The following is an 18,553-nucleotide window of genomic DNA, read 5'->3' as shown; positions in this document are numbered from 1 at the left end:
CAACTCGATACAACCTGTAAGAGTTAAGCACAAAGGTTTAACATACCACTTGTGATAAGCATCACTAAAACCGAAACTACCAAATTAATTTTTTTAGCCTCTTATCAAGAAAACAATTACCCTAAGTAATTTTCCCTTTAATTTAATAAGTCGAACTAAGATCAGACTTAAATTAGCTAATTATCAGGATCCAATTATTCAGAAATAACTTTACCTCATTTTTAATAAGTCTAAACTAGATTAGAAAACTAGTTTTCTTATCGGAACCAATTAGACTTGAATAATCGTACATTGTTTAGATAAGCCTAAACTAAGATCAAAATTAACTTAGTTTTTCTCATCACGAATCAATTGGAGTAAAGAAATTGAACCTCCTTTTGTTAAGCAAAAAAAAAAAAGAATTGATTTAGTTTTTCTTAACAAGAAACAATCGTACCCTATTTTGTTAACCAAAAGCAAGAACATGCATTAAATCAGTTTTTCTTAAAACGAAAACGATTAAACCGACAAAAAACCGTTACTTTACATCGATATGACAGATAAAGATCGTAATTGATCAAGTTTTCGTATCAGGAAAAAGATTATCAAAATAATTCTTTCATAGGTTTCCACAACCACGTACCACAAAGATATGATGTTTAATCACCAATTAAATAAGAACTCCCCCGGTTGTTTTGTTATTCCCTGCAAGACGAAAGAATAACATAAAGCGACAACCTTTACCAGAGAAAGGTAGACAATATCTTAGCTATTACGTGCCAAAGTAACAAGCTAAAACCGAAACTCATATGTTTGCTGAATACACAACTTGAAAATGCAGGGAATACCAAATACACCCAATTTTTTCGTTTAAAAACCTGTATAGACAAAACTTAATACAATAGCAAGTAGACCAACTAAATGATCCTTGATAATATGTATATAGATTTTATATCTCAACCTCTACTCAATCAGTATGTGTATAAACACAGGGTCCATGAACCTGATTGTTAAGCAGAGTACTTGGACGATCTCAAAAATCAATATCCAAGATCAATCTAATTATATCCAAATAATTCAATCGAAATTCTGCCAAGTGATTAAACTTGTTATCTATCTTTAAATATATGAATTGTATAAGAAACAAGTCTCATAATATCTACTTAGATTTAATATGTATAAACTTGTGGAAATCCAATTATAAAGATAAACAATATAATGTGGAAAAGGAAAAACACAAGACACTAGAAATTTTGATAACTAGGAAACCACAATAGCAAAAAAACCCATGGACCTCGTCTATATATGAACACCACACTGTATTAAGCCGCTACAAATACTATCAGACTATCAGACTTCGGATTAGTTGAGACCGAATCCACCCTCCAAGCAATTCAGTTACAGTCGCGTTCCTTACGTCTCTTGAACTTCACAAGCATATACACACTTGATTCCCTTAGATGACGTCCTTTACAACGTAAGAGTTTCTTCAGCCGCAGTGAAGACTTTTGATACCAATCTGCCTCTAACAAATAAGATTATTTGATTTCCATTTAGATCACAGATCAAGGTATGTAAATCTGTCTGCAATAGAAAAACCTAGCAAACCTCACAAATCTGGATCTTAAGACTCCGGAAGAACAACCAAGATTATTAACCACCTCTCAAGAATAATCTTCAAAGTTTCAACTAAGATCAGTTTTCATATATTTATCTTGAGGAATCACAAAGTCTGAGATGAAGATAACTTTGCGATTTCTATCTATCTTGCCTGAAAGAGATTACGAGAACCTCGATAACAGAAAAACAAGATCAGGATTCACGAACTATCAAGGTAAAGATAGTACGACCTGGCTTCACGAGTCCCCAAAGCGAAGTATTTTAGTCATAGACCTAATTATGTTTCTCAGAGGAAACCTAGATCAACATAGGACGACTCTAGAATCAACTAGGACATAAAGTGTCAGGGATTTATTTTCCCAGTTGAAAGAGCAAATCTATTTATACTTTTTTCAAGACTCCAGGTTGCTTAGAATTCAAGCTAAGATAACTTGAGAATCAAGCAAACTCTGTTCTTGAAAAATATAATAGAAGAATATACACTTAGGTTTGGTTATTGAACTGTGTATAATGACCATTCGGTTTGGAAAGTTAGTCAATGAATTAAAAGCAATTTTATATTCATTCAAACACTTAATAGTTTAATCATGATGCACACACATAAGTGTTAAAGTAATGAATGAAATCCTATAAGTGTTTAGGAGAGTTCTAGTAATGTTAAACATTTTATGAAAATAAGTCTTTGAGCATTTACTAAAATATAAACTGGCACAGTTGGTAACACAGTTTGCCAACCGCATGGCTTGTTCACGAGTCAGAGTGCAACGGTTCATGAACCGGGCTCGCCCACCCTACAAGACTACCTAACTCAATTGACAACGGTTTGTGAACCGGGTTCGCCAACTGTTAGCCTATTATTCCAACATTGAGAATTCAGTTCACCACAGGATCTCCAACCGGGTTCATGAATTGTTCCCAACTGAACTTGCGGTTTTCGAACTGGTTCACCAAACCTTCCTGTATTTCTGAAACTCAGATATCTATGATTTGCAAATTGGTTTTCCAACCTACCCTGAGTAGAAATATCAATAAGTTCAATATTTCTCTATTATGATGTTTGAAAAATTCCCAAATAATAAAATCATTTGCATAGGCAATTTTCAATTGATCCACAAATTAATTCATAAAACTAATATTTTTAAGGACCGTTAAACATCTTTGCTTAGAATCATATTTCGAGATTTTTCACAAGACAAGCTTGACTCGAAACTATTCTTTGTAAATCTAATAGAAGTCATACGACATAGTCTCAGTAGATACAATGGTGAGATATTGAGTAAAATAGAATGGTTTAAGTCGTGTTTGGTATGTATTTTAAAAACAGTTTTCTGTTTTAAAAATAGAAAAAACAGAAAACAAGAGAAAACGCGTTTGGTAGAGGTATTTTCATAAAACGTTTTCCATTTGTTTTTTGTTTTTGAAAACAGAAAAATGAAAACAACAAATAATCGTTTTCTGTGTTTTTCTTTTTTCTTTATTTTTCCTTCTTTTTATTTTCAGAACAAAGTAAAAGCTTGCGAAAAGAATTGCATGTGCAAGAATTGTTTTTATCATCATCTCGACAAGTCTTTATATTTGATTTAGTTTAGTTGATAAATTTAGTTTAATATTTATATTTGATTTAGTTTATCTCGACGATTTTTTATCATTATCTCGACGAGTCTTTATTTTAAAATTTCCCACCAAATAGCTTTTAGAAAATGAAAACAAGGAAAAATGTTATGTTTTTAAAACAGTAGAAAACTATTTTTGATTTTTTTTTTAAAAATCGTACCAAATAGGCCATTAGTCTTCACATACCTGATAAACAAGTTCTCTAAATATCTTCAACGATCTTCAATCTTCAAGGGTGATGTCTGATACTCATTTACAAATTCTAACCTAGTCCGAGACTTGACTTAGTAGACTAGAAATCAAGATATAGTTTTGATCAACTAACATTGACAACAGCTTGAGATAGCAAAACTTGTGGGTTCAACAGAGCAATGCTCTAATACAACTTATGAAACATAAATTGATAATAGTATAATCGTGACTTCATATATGAGTTTAATCAATATCTACTTATGATTTGATAAGCAACCTTATAAGTGAGATTAAAAATCTGCTAAATTCACAAAATTATAAGAGATAAGATCAAAAAATTAGGGTTAGTAAAAACCGAAAGTAAATCTCATAGCGAAAGTCACTCATATGTATAACAAATATTTAATTTATAGAACATAAACAACCATTAGTATATGTGACTTAAATATTTTTTATGATTTTGATATAGCGATCACAAGGATATGATCCGAAGATCATCTATACTCAATAGTCACTAACCATAAGAAAGTGGGCTTGTATATGAGACTGAAACACAACGGTTTATCTCATGAACTCAAGTGCACTACACCATAAATATTAAACATAAAATCAAGTACTGAAATTACCTCAATCTTATAGGAAATGAAAATACGAAACCAGCGCAAAAAAAATGAGGTCATTCCGAGTTCAGATGAAGAAGTTATGGGTAAAACAGTTTTACACTCATTCATATGGACTAAGGACCTATCCCAGAACAATCCTTAGGCTAGGGACCGGTCCTAGTAGAGATCCCCAACATGGATCCACACACACATGAATGTTTTAGGCATAACTTTTGCATGTGGTATCTGAATTAATGATTTTTGTCCCATTTTAACTGTCTAAACAAGGGCTACACATATATGACTTGTATACGTCAACACCGTAAACTCATAATTACCGTCAAATGCTTAATTATGGATAGAGAAGGTATGAGTAAAGAAGAGAAAAAACTCTCTGAGAATGTTAAACAGTCATATAATGATCGATAAATGATATGCTCTATTTATTGTGCTTCCTCACCTTTCATAAGATTGAACACAAAAGTGAGCATGCACATTTCAATCCAACTAAGTTGTGTTGAGGTGAGCCTTATCTTGTACTTTACAGATGACTAAGACAAAATCATCATTCTTGACCTCTTGCTTGGTTTGATTCTCTTGTTTTTCTTCCTTGACTTGTGATGAAGAGTGTCATTGTCATAACGTTCATTTATACAAGAGACTTTAGACAACACGAGGCATTTCTTGAGTCTATCCACATTCAAAATTGTTGTCACCAACAATATACATTTTAGTGTCATTTTGGTGCAAGACTAATGGTTTCCATTTGGTTGTTTGTACAGTAGACTTCGGGACCTATCTATAGATGGATTTCGCAACAACTGCTTTCTCCCTCATACTATTAGGATGATCGCCTTTTTGGATACATTGTGCAACAATCTTTCTCCAAGTTGGAATACCAGATCTTGTCTTTGCATTGACAAAGTCATTTCTCTTTCTATTATCAGGTCTTTTATGAGATGACCTCATCGAGCGATAGACAAAACTTGAACTATCATTACAATAATTTTTTTCCTAAACTTTGGACAATGACGATCTGATTTATTTAGGGGAGCAACCTTATCCAATTCATTTGATGCAAAAGAAGTGCATCTTGCGTCTTACGAACTTTTTATCCCTTTTGCAAGTGTCATTTATTATCACAAAAATAACAATGTTTAGTAACTAAAGAATGTGAGTTTTAATATTAATTTCTTGTGGATCCACTTGCATTGGAGAACGATGAGTTTTGTTCTTCCAGTCTTTGTTTAAAGGCGTTGCTTTCTTGACATTAGCAGAGATGTCTTCTTTGATAACTGCACTTGAAGAGTTTGGCTGAACACGTTTTTTAGGCTTGACAAACTTCTTTACAAGAATTTATAAGAATTAAGAGCTACATTTAACTTCTTTACAAAATTTATAAGAATTAAGAGCTGCACTTAAATTCTTTACAAGAATTAAGAGCATCTTTGTCATCAGTGGAAGCCTCTAGTTGAGAAGAATTTATAGCTTTGATGAATTTTACCTCTGTGCTAGTATTTGAAGAATATATTCCCTTATATCAAATCATCGTGTATCACGATGATTTCTACTTGCTTCTAATAATGAGGTTAAATTGTTTGAGCTATTATTGAAATTTTTCAAGTCTATATTTTCTTCTTCCAACCTTTTGACATTTTCAAGAGAACCAACTAGATCATCATCATCTCTTCAAAACTCACTTGTTGAGAGTTAATCCTTGTTTCAGATTCAACAAGTTTTTTTTCCAACAAATAGACCTTTTTAAGGGTAGCATGACGATCTTCCTCTAACAGTTTTGCTTAAGAAAGACTAGCACTTACTTTGTCTTCAAGACTCTATATTTGTTGAGAATCATTTTCCCTCAACTTTTCGAGATCTTGACGAAGCATTTCAGATTTAGCAGTCTTTAATTGTAAATCACCCTGAAGACTTTTTTTTCTCTTTCAAGAAATATACTTAGGTGATTGTGGCAAGTAATCAATTGCTCAAAAACTTGTTTCACTTTCAGCTTACGGTTAATATATCCTCAGGACTTATATCATCCCTAGAAGGGTTTCTGTTTGATTCATTGGACTTTCGTACATGAGATCCTCTGGACTCATTTAAGATAATATCAGAAGAATATTCTAAATTTGATTCAAATGAGGAGGAACCATTATCACTGTTTATAACCTCTGATTCAGATAGTGGTTTATCAATCTCTTGTGATACATTAATTGAGTTTTTTTTCTTCACTTTCGCTTAATCTTACTTTGACCCGAGTCTTATAGGTTGCATCATACCAAACACATAATGTTAGATCTTTTTGTGTTTGCCTGCTCCGGTACCAATTAAAATGACGAGGGTACCAAGCACACCACAATCCTTTTGATATCAACCTATATGATAGATACCTTGCGTGATCTAATATAGACAGAGATGTCAAGAAGATAGCAACCAAAAGGTATACACTTGGTATATAGAATGGGTATCGAAACCAAACCTAACTATATGGATCAGCCCAAGTGTTTTGATTAACGTACAAGTGCAATTACTTTATTATAACTAAAAGAATAATTATAATGCAAAAAATAAAGTAAAGGCACAAACAAGGTTTTGTTAACGAGGAAACTGCAAATGTAGAAAAACCCCGGGACCTAGTCCAATTTTGAATACTTTCAAATTTAAGCCATTATACAAAGACTATTACCAATTTCATATGGTTGAGACCAGATAAACAAACCCTAATTACCTAGTTTCCTTAGTATCCCTGCGCTTATAACCAATAAGTCCAACGCACGTGATTCTTAAAATAGGGTCCACTATCTTAAGTTGTTTCACCAGCCGTGAAGACTTGTTGCACTCAACTCCTTTGGGTCATATTCTGAAATAGTAAAGGAAAAATGTGTATTCGGTAACTACTCTATCTATCTCAAGAAGTAAATTAGAGATTTGTGTTGAATCAAACAAAGGTTCTTCCATTTAATCTAATAAACTCCTTTGTGTGGTTAAATAAACCAAAGTCTAGATTATCAAGATAATCAGATCTAGGTTTAAAAACTATCAGATTCATATCCCAAGAAAGACCACCAAATAATAGATTGCTGATGTATACGACTAGCAATAAGATATCTATCAAAATATAAACAAAGCTAAGTCGGATGCCATACAATCAAGTTCCTGCACGAAGTAAACACAAAGATTAGCAACCGGTAAGAAATCTTTTTGTATTCAAGTATTTAATGTCTTCAAAGTACCTGTATAAACAAACTTGATTTTGCTTATGATCGATTGCACGCATAATGGAGTCTCTTAACAATGGATGATCACAAGTCTATCGCCAGATCTAAAAACATATTTGAACTACCATCAATCCTTGATATAGTTTGAGTGACTTTATGTCAGAAGAGAAGTCTCTCAAGAATAATCAAACTAGGTGCAATCAAGGTTTAACCACCATTAATCAATCAAATCAATAGTCGAAAACTAAAAAAAAATCAAATTCTAGTTTCCCACCAACAGTACTATCTGGACGCTTCTTGATCTCACAAAAGTCTTTAAACCATCAGACATAAAAGATTTCGCCTAATTAGGTTACTCTCCTCTCCAAGATAGTGTTACAAGTAATACTATTAGTCGGCTACCACAGTGACTACAAAATAAAGTGCCCGTGTCAATTGAAGTTTGTAAGAAGAACAAACTTCACTATTTATATACCAAGGTAGATTGGACACCAAGGAATTTCCATAACCGAAAATATCTAAAGATATGCAATAAACATCAATTTTCGATTTTGTCTGATTCCAACTAATGTCCAGCTAATATACCGAAATCCCTCATGGATGACAACTCAATATTATCTAGTGTACAAGTATAATTTACTAATATATATCTTTCAGAGATATGTTTTACTTGCTGGAAAAATAAAACATAAAAAAAACCCTAATTAAAATATTCTCCAATATTTTGGTTTTGGGATCTCACCTTGAGTATTAAAGAATTTCTTTAAACAATAAAAGATAATATTTTAACTCATGTTCAAATTACTCACTATGTCAATATCTTGAACTTTTCTTAATAGCAACTCATATTCTGATATTCACAAAACCCTAAAGTATACATAAAACCAGAAATATAAAATTTGCTATTGGGGCCGGTCCTGCAAGAGATCCCCAATAGGGATCGGTCTTGTTATTGATCCCCAAGGTAAGGATCGGTCCTACAAAATTTCCCTAATAGAGGTCAGACACCAATAGATCCCCAATCCCATTGGTTTCTTTCAACTGCGAAACAAATTTCGCAAGTCTACTTCCTTAAACTAATGTAGATAAAAATGGTTTTCTAGGTATAAAATCAATCTTAAGTTTGTTACACAATTTAGTAACAAGTTACAAAGATAGTGTCTATGTCGCAAATACGAAGTACAAAAGATAAGTGTTATACTTCGTAATTCAATATACAATAGTTGTGGTACAACTTTTATATTATTTCTTGACACTTTGATCATAATAGAATGATCAAGTCTCTAAAACTAGAGTTTCATATATATAACTTCGCATGTTATGTTTTCAATCTAAACGACTTGAAAGTAACATAGATAAAAAATCGAAACAAGTCAAGTTTTGTATTACTGACCTCGAGTAGAAGGATGATGTGTACATTGATGTCAGTACGTCTTCGGATTCTCCAGCTCTTCAGAGTAATACTTCTATGTCTCAACATTTATAAACTTCCTAGTCTGACATAACCAAGTTCACTCTAATAATCTAATTGAAAACGTGGGGGGTATTGTAGCAGCTCAATAATTCATCTTTTGATTATTGATATAGGAATGCACAATTGATATTAATTGGCGCTAGTATCTCAATATTTGTGGTTAGTCGACCATTCAGTTGGCTTGTTTTTGGTTGGTCGTCAGTTTTTGCGAATAAGAATGCCAAGCATTCTTACTGTATGTCTTAAATCTTGTTGTTGTTGAATGACTAGCTTAGTATTATACTAGAATTATCATTTTTTTTTTTGAAGGCTATTATTGGGGCGTCACATTCCATTAGAGGGGCGTCACCTAATAGGACAAAAACGGGTTACCCAGAAGTAATATCAAAAATCCCTTATCTCAAATAATTTTGTAATGACCGGACAACCCTTTAGTTAATTTTAATTTTATTAGATAATAATTAATTTCTACGGTTGGAATCAATCCAAACCTGGATGTAAAACCAATTTCTACAGTTGGAATCAACCCAAACCTGGACGTAACATTAATTTCTACGGTTGGAATTAAAAAGAACCTGGACGTAAAATTGAAATTTACGGCTAGGTTGACGAAAGGAAAATTCAGTAAACTAAACCTAGACGTAAAATTGAAAATTACGGTTGGAATTCAATTAAGCCTAGACGTAAAATTAAAAATTTCGGTTGGAATTCAACTAAACCTAGACGTAACACAACATGCAAATCAAAGTTTATGGTTGAATTGAACTAAACCTAGACGTAAGTTCTTCAAAAACTAAATTACGGTTGAAAATTCTAGTAACGTACCCAGACGTAACACTAGCAAAAAGTAACTAAAACCCTAATTTTACTTCGATTTCATTCAATCTAACCTATTTTAAGCACAAAAACAAGTAAACAAAGATTGATATGTTCGATTACCTTACATACACCATGGGATTGTTCGATGAAATGAATTCAAATGGATTTACGATGAAAAGGATGAAGAGAAATAGTAGAGGAAGAAGAAGAGCAATTTAAATGTGAAGAACGAAGATTAGAAATTAGGTTTTGTTTCTGTTTTTAAGTTTTAATTTTAATTGAAGGGTAGTTTGGATAGTTGCTATTGAATTAAAAGTATCCCATAACCAGATTTTTGGTCACCAATATCCAAGTGAAGCCCCTCTATTAGATGGTGACGCCCCAATAATAGTCTTCTTTTTTTTTGTATTAGCTTAGTGTGCAATTTTGATCGACACGTGGTGAACCTTAAGATAAGAAAGGATGAAACTCTTGAACAAACTTATCTGAAAGGTATTCTCTTTTCTTCCATCGCCTGTAACTCTGTTAGTTCGAAAAAGATTCAGGTGGAAACCAAACTCGTGAACCCTAACCTAAGATTTCGTACTCAACCCAGTGAGGGAAAGAGGGTGATGGTTCTGAAACTTTTGAATTACCAATCTCAGTAGAAACTTGAGAAGGATCGAAAAAAAGGAAATGTTGGTGTTCTTAACTGTAAATTTCAGGTATGATTTAACTCTATTACTTCTTGTCCAACTATTTGAACTTACCTTACTAGTCTACTGAATGATTCTACCGAACCTATTACTCTCTAATGTCATCAATCCCTGAATGAATTGATTTAGGGGTTGCGATCGTAATTGAATTTTAGTTTCATGATTACTGAACTAGGGTGGTTTTGGAACTCGACTGGATATTGATACATGAGTATGAGTCACTACAAATCTAGGTTCTACATGGAAGTTAGTTGATTTGAAATGAATACTTATTTAAGATTGTTTTCATTGTGTTGTTGGATACTGCCAAGGTTGGACGTGTGTGGTTCTATCTACTGATTCATGATAGGAGCAGAACTCTGTTAGGACTTAGAATTAGATATGTGTGACCTTATAAGTAAGTGCCAGATTTCTTAAGAAAATTATTTATATTGAAGCAAATCACATCATCTCGAAATTTTATGCGTGGTCCTGTGACTTTTAGGCTCGATTTTAGGGCACTTTAGATAATGAACTGAAATAAGGTTTCTTTTCATGAAATTTGGTTCTCCGAAAGGCATATCTATTGTGATTTTAAGTACTCCTCTATGAACTTCGTGTCGTGGGATATATTTAACTCAGTAACTGCTGTTCAATGCTCCAGCCAGTTCGGTTTCCAGCAAGCTTGATACTTATGCAACTTGATCTAGCTTAGGACTTCTACTGATGAGTTTTAGGTGTTTTTGAACAACAATCTCAGCATGATATTCATTGTTTCTGATACAATAATATGTTTTGATTATGCCAGCTTGTGTGTCTTACATTTTGCAATCCTGGCAGTTTAACTTTTAAGAAAATTTGACATTTACAACTTGAATTTGCCTTAGTTCTTACGTAGGGATTATAGTATATCGAACTACCAATCTTTAGAGAATTATGTTGCTTGATTTGGAGTTGAATTGATTAAGTTGTGATAATTTTTAGTATTTAGTATGGAATCTGGAATTTTATTGTAACTGCGGTAAGTAGGCATCTTTATGGACTTTTATAGGTATGATAGAGATTGATTTAGTCCATGAAGTCTTAACGAAAGTTGTAGAGGAGGATGTTATGTTTCCAAAGAGCTATTGGATGTTTAATTTGGACGAATGATGAGTGTTTTATGCACCTTGAAACTTAGACCCTCGTGTTGTTTACAAGTTTTACTGTTTGGCTAAGTCAGTTTGTTATGTCATATAGATCAGGTTCAGCGTGGTTGTTCTGTTTCTCTAACGTTAACTTCTGTGTCATTAAGGTGTCTTCGGATTCGATAGGCGGGCTGCAGAGATTAAGGTTTGAGTTGTGAGTTGAGGTGGGAATTTACATTTCTCTTTTGTACCATTAATGTCTTTTCACAAAACTATATTTATGCACTTTAACAAAACTCATGCATTGTTGGATTTTGATTCCCTAAAACCCTGTTGATTCTCTTGGCCTTTCTTTTACTTAGAAAGGACCTAAAATGTTGCTTGCTTGTATGAATGTTATGGGAAACAAGAGTTTCCATCTGTGGTATATATGAACTCTGCTCCTCAATTTATAACTATTTCCTATGCAATAGCTAGGTGCGGGACGAGTCACCATATTATTATTTAGGTGCGGGACGAGTCTCCGTATTATACATTGTTTGAAGGAGGAGTTAGCTCCATATACGTGATTGTTTAGTGTGCATTTGGCTTCTTTTAATGTTTGAAGTACATGCTGTCTATTTTCAGTGGGTTAAGTGTGTTTTCAACGTTTGGTAAAATTGCATTGTTTGAAATTCAACTTTAATGATTTCATTTGAGAAGTGTAAGTGCCTACTGAGCTTGTTTGGCTCACTGTTCCATGTTTTTTTTTAGTGGCAGGTAATATTTGTTCAAGTGGTGAAGAAGCGGGTGAAGGCGAGTTTAGCATTTGGGTCGAATAGATTGTTTAACTTGCGTTCTCGGGAGATCGCCGTTGGTCTCACGGAGGCGCTGTCTGTCGTATGTAACTTTTTAGAGGTGTTTTTCTTGGGTTGATTGTAAGTAGTCTCTAACTTCCGAGTGTATATATGTAATATCAAACACCACATTGTAAATTAGGTGATCATGTATGTATATTATAACTTTTAGAGTCCAGTTGAAGTACATGACATGTCTTGAAAAGAAAGATCCATTTCAGGACAGTCTAGTGTCAGCATGTTCCGTCTGTAATTAATCAGGTTCTTGTAGACCTTGTGTTTTTTTGTTTTTTTTTGGAAAGCCATGTTATACTTTCCTTTTGTTTTGTAATCAGCCTGAATAGACTTGGTTTATGATAGTTAATACCTGAGGCTTGGGTTTTAGTGTTCTAATTACTGTTAATGAAAAGGGGGCGCTACAATGTTGGTATCAGAGCCCATTAGTAGATCTTATATGGGCGCTTAGTAAAAGCTAGAATCTAAAAGACAACAAGAATAAAAATCAGATTGAATATAGTTGTTATTTGTTATTGTTTGTGAGTAGTGTGCTTATAATGTCTTGTAAAGTTTTAGATATTAAGATTTATGTTCTTGTTACTGTTACGGTGGCAGAGAATGGCGGGCAATATTGAACATCATAATTTGGAGGGTGGATCTGGTCAGCAAATTGAGGGTAGTAATCTGGAGATATTAATGAAGTCCATGGCAGAGATGAGGCAACACCAACTGTTATTGGAAGAAAGACTTGGAATTTTGCCTCCGAGACATAACTCGGGGAGTATGGGTCAGACTTCAAACCAAGTGGATATGATTATGCCGGTACGAGTGGATATGATTATGCCGGTACGAGATCAAAATCAATTTGGACTAGAGCTGGCAAACGGGCGGGTCGGGACTGGCTTGTGACCAACCCGCGGGTTACAGGTTGATACAAGCCTAAGCTTGCGGGTTGAAATTCTTCACGGGTGGTCCTTTCTCCAACCCGCGCCCGTCCCGGGTAAAGCTTGCGGGTTCACGGGGGCTCACGGGTTAGCTGGTTTTTGTTGAGTCAACTCGCCAGAAATCGATTTTTGGGCTATTTCCGGTCACATTCAGGCCATCTAAAGCTCCTTCCCTACAACCTAAGTACTTAACATTCATCATTTCATCTAATTCATTTGATATTTCGATTCAAAAACTCAAAATTGCAAAACTAAACTAATTTTGCATTTAAAGGATTTAAGGAATACAAATACTAGTCATTAGTAGTTTAATACTTTAGTTACAGTACTTATCAGTTCATGATGATATTTTCAACAAAGAAAAAAAAAACCCGAGACTATAGTAATACTATTGTTTGTAATTTGTATCACCAAGTGCGACAATAAAGATATTAATAACCACTTCCTGCACAAAATATATATTGTGTGGTTAATCAAAAAAAGTGTTAACTGTCCAAAAAAACATCTCCAATCTCTTTTCTATGCAATATTTGGAGACATTGGTAAGTGATAAATAACTGTCTGTCCAAAAAATATTCTCATATTCCATGTCTATCTTTGAGTTGCTCCAACTATTCAATATGAATCTGTAATTTCAAGAAAAAATAAACCAAACAAACGAAAAGATTCGAGTCAAAAACATGGAATTTGCATAATTACCCCGCTTTATATTGAAGAAGTACGCATACTAATTAGACGCATAAGAACTTACTTCCTCCACATCCTCCACTTCCCCATCCTCCACTGCATCATGTTCAAATCCTAATACATCTTCTTCAATAATCCCATTGTTCTCATCCATATCTTCTTTTCCTACATGATTAAAAACAACCAATGTTATATATAAGATTTAGACATTCAACTAAAAAAAATATTACTGATTTGCTTACCAATTCCATATTCCCAATCACGAGTTGTTATCAACGCCTCAACATTTTCAGGTAATAAGGAACTGCGAAATCGATCAATTACCCTTCCTCCAATGCTAAATGCAGATTCTGAAGCGACAATTGAAATAGGAATTGACAAAATATCCCCTGCTATTCTTGAAAGTACTGGAAATCGTTGTTCATGGTTCTTCCAATAGTTTAGGATGTCGAGTGGTGAATTTAGACAACCTCTGTACGACTCGCCAAGATATCCATCTAACTCTGACAAGTCAGTTAGTACATCACCACCACGTTCCTGTGTTGCAACATATTCCTGCATGAAACAACCTAGAAGTGAGTGAACTATGAATATATGAGTCTTAAAAGTCTTAGAAACAAGCTAACACCATCACATACTACATCCACAGTTGACAGTAATTCAAAAGACAAACAATATTCTACTACAAGGTTTTTAAGATGAAAAGCAATAATTCAAAAGACTAAAATCTTCGCAATATAACTGGGCACCACTAACATGAATTAGAGTTAAGTAAGCTTTAAAATTACCTGGAAAAAATCACTCCCTTCTTCGGCAGCAGAATTCCCACCATTTTGAATACCCAAATTTTGAGTTGCACAACTGTTGGAAGCTGTTGAACTTGACAAGGTGTAATACTCATTAAAAAGTGCTGTCATATTACTACGCACTTTATTAACTTCACGTCCTAATTCTCTCACCTCAGGATACAACTTGGAGTAAGTAAATTTCACAAAATTCATTTTCGATCTAGGATCTAACACAACTGTCATAGCCAATATAGGACTCAACTCCTTCCAATAACTATCAAATTTTGCTTGCATCTCTTTTACCATGTTCCTAATGAATTCATCATTTCTGCTTTCTTTCTTTAGTAACACCTGAACTTGACAAATTCTTTCAAAATACAGATTGGAAGTAGGATACTTACTACCAGAAAATATCTTTGTGAGATCATGAAACACCTTGAGAAACTTTGTGACTACTTCAATTTGTTCCCATTCTTCATCAGTTGGACAGTCTTCATAGTCTGAATCTACCAACTTCAAATGAGAGAAAACTGGCTTATACAGGATACAACTATCTAACATAAGATAAGTTGAATTCCACCTGTATAAAACAAACATTCAGTGAGTATATAATAAACATTAATACAATTATCTAACTTTATAAATTATAACAGAATAGAAGTGGATTAGTGGAATCCCACCTTGTATTTACGTCTTGACGAATACCCCTTTTTATTCCAGACATTCCTAAAGTATCAACAATGTCCAAGAATTTTTGTTTTCTTACTTGGGACTTTTTAAGGGACTTCACTGACGCACTTATCTTAAGCACGGCTGGATCAATCTTCTTAAGTCCTTCTTTTACAATAAGAGCTAAGATATGAGCACAACAACGCACATGAAAGAATTTTCCATCGTTCAACAAGATCTTCTTTGCAACAAGTCTACTCTTCATAATTCCAGCACAAGCTCCGTTATTTGCAGCATTATCCAAGGTGATGTTGGATACCTTGTCTTCAATTCCCCAATCTTCTATCATTGCAAATAACTTAGCAGAAAGGTGTTCACCTGTTTGAGGTAGTAGAAAGGGGAAAATTTAACAAGAATTTATATTGAAGATAAAGAAATAGAAGTAACTGCTTTACCTGTATGAGGCGGTGGAAGGGGAAAGAAATTCAGAAGCTTTTTTTGCAACACCCAATCTTGATCAAGATAGTGCGCAGTTAAGCTTATATATCCAGTAGTCGTTGCAGAAGTCCACATGTCTGATGTTAGATATATCCTGCCTGCAAGGGTAAGTCATACACATTAGCACATCATATTAATCAATTACTCATACATAAAAGTATAAAACAAAACATATGGGTCATTAGGATTTGAAATTTTGAATCATACCTGGAGCAAGTTTCAATCTGTTGCGAATAACTTCTTTTTGTGCTTTATGTTTCTTTACTACATCGGCTTTCCCAGTATTCCTTGATATTGGTTTAGCATCCTCATTTAAATAAGCACATATATCTCTAAATTCTTTCCACTCCACCAAAGCAAATGGAACATTTCTTGCAATGAGTAATGCTGAAAACAGATCCCTTAATTTCATCTGATCAACTTTGCGTACGCGGGTAGACAACTGGCCATTCTTTGCAGATAATATCATCTGCCCTACGTCCTGAGACTGACGGTTAGGGAATTTATGCCTTTTCATGGCTGAGGTTCCACCTTTTTGGCTTTCATATTTATATCCTGCATTACAAGCCTTGCACACTCCCTTCTTTGTTCCATCTTTATATTTAACGAGTTTAAAAAATTCCCAAACTTGGGATCTAAGTTTATGTTTCTTTCCACGTGAAACTGGTGCAGGTGCACAACCAACAGTTGCATCCTCATTCACAGAATCTAGCATCTCAACATCATCATCATCCTCACCGTCACTACTCATAACATCGTTATAATGGTCTTGTTCTTGTACACTTGACATCCTGGAGTGGATGGAGCCACAAAGAATAGGTCAAAGAGTCATTCAGAAACGTGAAAAATACATAAACAAAAAGTATAAGCAAAGCAAAACATATCATTTGCAAATTACAAGTAACAAGGTACATCATACATGTAAAGAAATTCCAACAAAACTATTACAGTACATGTATTTGCAAGTAACCCAAAATAATAGCACAAAATTAGAGCTAAACACATCATAGAGAGTGACTAATTAGAGCTAATTGAAAATCACCAAATACCAATGCTTCTGCACCCCTAATTAGCTAGTATCCAATTCAATCTAAGTGCCAGATTCAAAACTCAACAAGTTTAACATTTATTACAAACCGAAACAAGTATCATTCTTGCAAGTTGCATCTAACAAACAAATCCCCTAAATCTCTGTAAAGCATACTAATGAGTAATGATACAAATATGAAACAACATAAAAAATCCAAGCAAAAAAACCTTTTTTTTTGTGTGTGGAAAAAACACAAATATCATGAAATTAAGAACACATGTATTCAAGAAGTGTTTTCCAATCTTCACGAATCACAACAGTCCTAAGAACACTAAAGATTTCTCAGGATTCCTATGTAAAACCCTAGAAGAAGAAAATAAAGAGGAGAATCTGATTATCTGCCTGCCTTTATTCTTTAGATCAAAGTACCTGCCTTAGAACTTTAGATCTAATGCTTTTTCAATCTGTTGTTTTGTCCGTTAGGACTCAGGGAAGTATGAAGAAGAAGAAAAAAAAAAGAAGAAGAAAGAAAAGGAAGGTTGCTGCTGCGCTAGGGTTTTTTCGCTTTTATATGAGGGAATTGGGAAGACAAGTAACACGTTATAGTGTGTGACACGCGGCCTAAATAATATATATGGATGTGGGGAATGGAATTACGGGTTTACGGGTACAACTGCGGGTTTCACAGTACGGGCCGGGTTAACTCGTTTCGTCACAAGACGCTAATTCTCCAACCCGCGCCGGTCTTGTTTAGGAACCATCCGGGACGGGTGCGGGTTTTCACGGGACGGGACGGGCCAACCCGCGGGTTTTTGACTGGTTTTCCAGCTCTAATTTGGGCAGTTACTTCAACGTTATTTAAAGCTCGCTCCAGAGGAATTCAATGGCAGCCCACCAGATCCCGAGAAGGCGGAAGAATGGTTGCAAAATGCAGAACATACAGATATCGAGGACCAACACGAGATTGGTGGAAGACAGTACTGAAAGCGGAAGGTGGAGGAATGACTTGGAATAGGCTTAAAGATTTGTTCATAGACAAGTATGTACCTGATGCGGAAAGAGATGGGAAATTTTATGAGTTCATGTTTTTAACGAAGGGTGGTATGTCCGTTAGCGCTTATAATGATAAATTTATAAGGTTGTCGCGTTATGGAGCAGAGTTAATAGCCACTGATAAGGCTAAAGCGAAGAAATTTATCAGAGGATTGGATCCCGGGATGCGGAAAAAACTTTCATGTTTACGAATCAAGACTTATGAGGATGCTTTGAATCGGTCTCTCGATTATGAAAAAGAGATGGAAGATCAACTTGCAACACGAGTTAGAGAAAGGCCGCAACAATTTTCAGCAAGACAAGGCCCAGCTAAATGGCCAATGTTTTCTGCTCTTAATCAGACTTTTGGCAGACCACCAGTAAGACCATGGTCAACAGGATCAACATCAGTACCACCTACAACACGTCCACCTACAATTAGTGAAAAAGTGGGGGTATAAAAACCACACCCAATATTTTTCTTAGCAATCTATGTGGACAAACTCCAATATACTTTCTAGAGAATCAACTAGACAGTCAGACTCAATCTAGATAAAAAGTATATCAAAGAGTTTATATCTCGATCTCTCGATTTGATATATACTCAAGCAAATAGAAATATGTGAGTCTTTATCAAATACTAGAGAGATAACTTGGATGGTACCAAAGACCAATATCCAAGTGTTAGTCAATTTAAATCAACAACCAAAAGGTCGGATATTCTAATTGATTGAACAACGCACAACCTGT

The 18,553-nt window shown here is 34.4% G+C and overlaps 1 protein-coding gene and 1 long non-coding RNA gene across 2 annotated transcripts; one reads left to right on the top strand and one right to left on the bottom strand.

Moving 5' to 3' along the window:
- The first annotated feature begins 9,979 nt into the window (after window positions 1–9,979).
- Window positions 9,980–12,551, top strand: LOC113297166. Its single transcript, XR_003333354.1, has 3 exons — window positions 9,980–10,225; window positions 11,490–11,546; window positions 12,076–12,551. It is a non-coding gene; the product is annotated as an uncharacterized LOC113297166 (long non-coding RNA).
- A 47-nt stretch (window positions 12,552–12,598) lies between these two features.
- LOC113294597 (zinc finger BED domain-containing protein RICESLEEPER 1-like) lies at window positions 12,599–16,531 on the bottom strand. Its single transcript, XM_026542984.1, has 8 exons — window positions 16,066–16,531; window positions 15,699–15,839; window positions 15,255–15,426; window positions 15,010–15,154; window positions 14,575–14,913; window positions 14,257–14,341; window positions 13,851–13,951; window positions 12,599–12,637 (listed from the first exon to the last, which is right to left on the bottom strand). Exons 1-8 carry the CDS (start codon window positions 16,529–16,531, stop codon window positions 12,599–12,601), a joined length of 1,488 nt encoding a protein of 495 aa, XP_026398769.1.
- Between the last annotated feature and the right edge of the window lie 2,022 nt (window positions 16,532–18,553).

The sequence above is a fragment of the Papaver somniferum genome, chromosome 7 (genome assembly GCF_003573695.1).
Source record: "Papaver somniferum cultivar HN1 chromosome 7, ASM357369v1, whole genome shotgun sequence".
Taxonomy (NCBI): Eukaryota; Viridiplantae; Streptophyta; class Magnoliopsida; order Ranunculales; family Papaveraceae; genus Papaver; species Papaver somniferum.
This window is presented reverse-complemented; position numbering and strand designations above follow the sequence as displayed.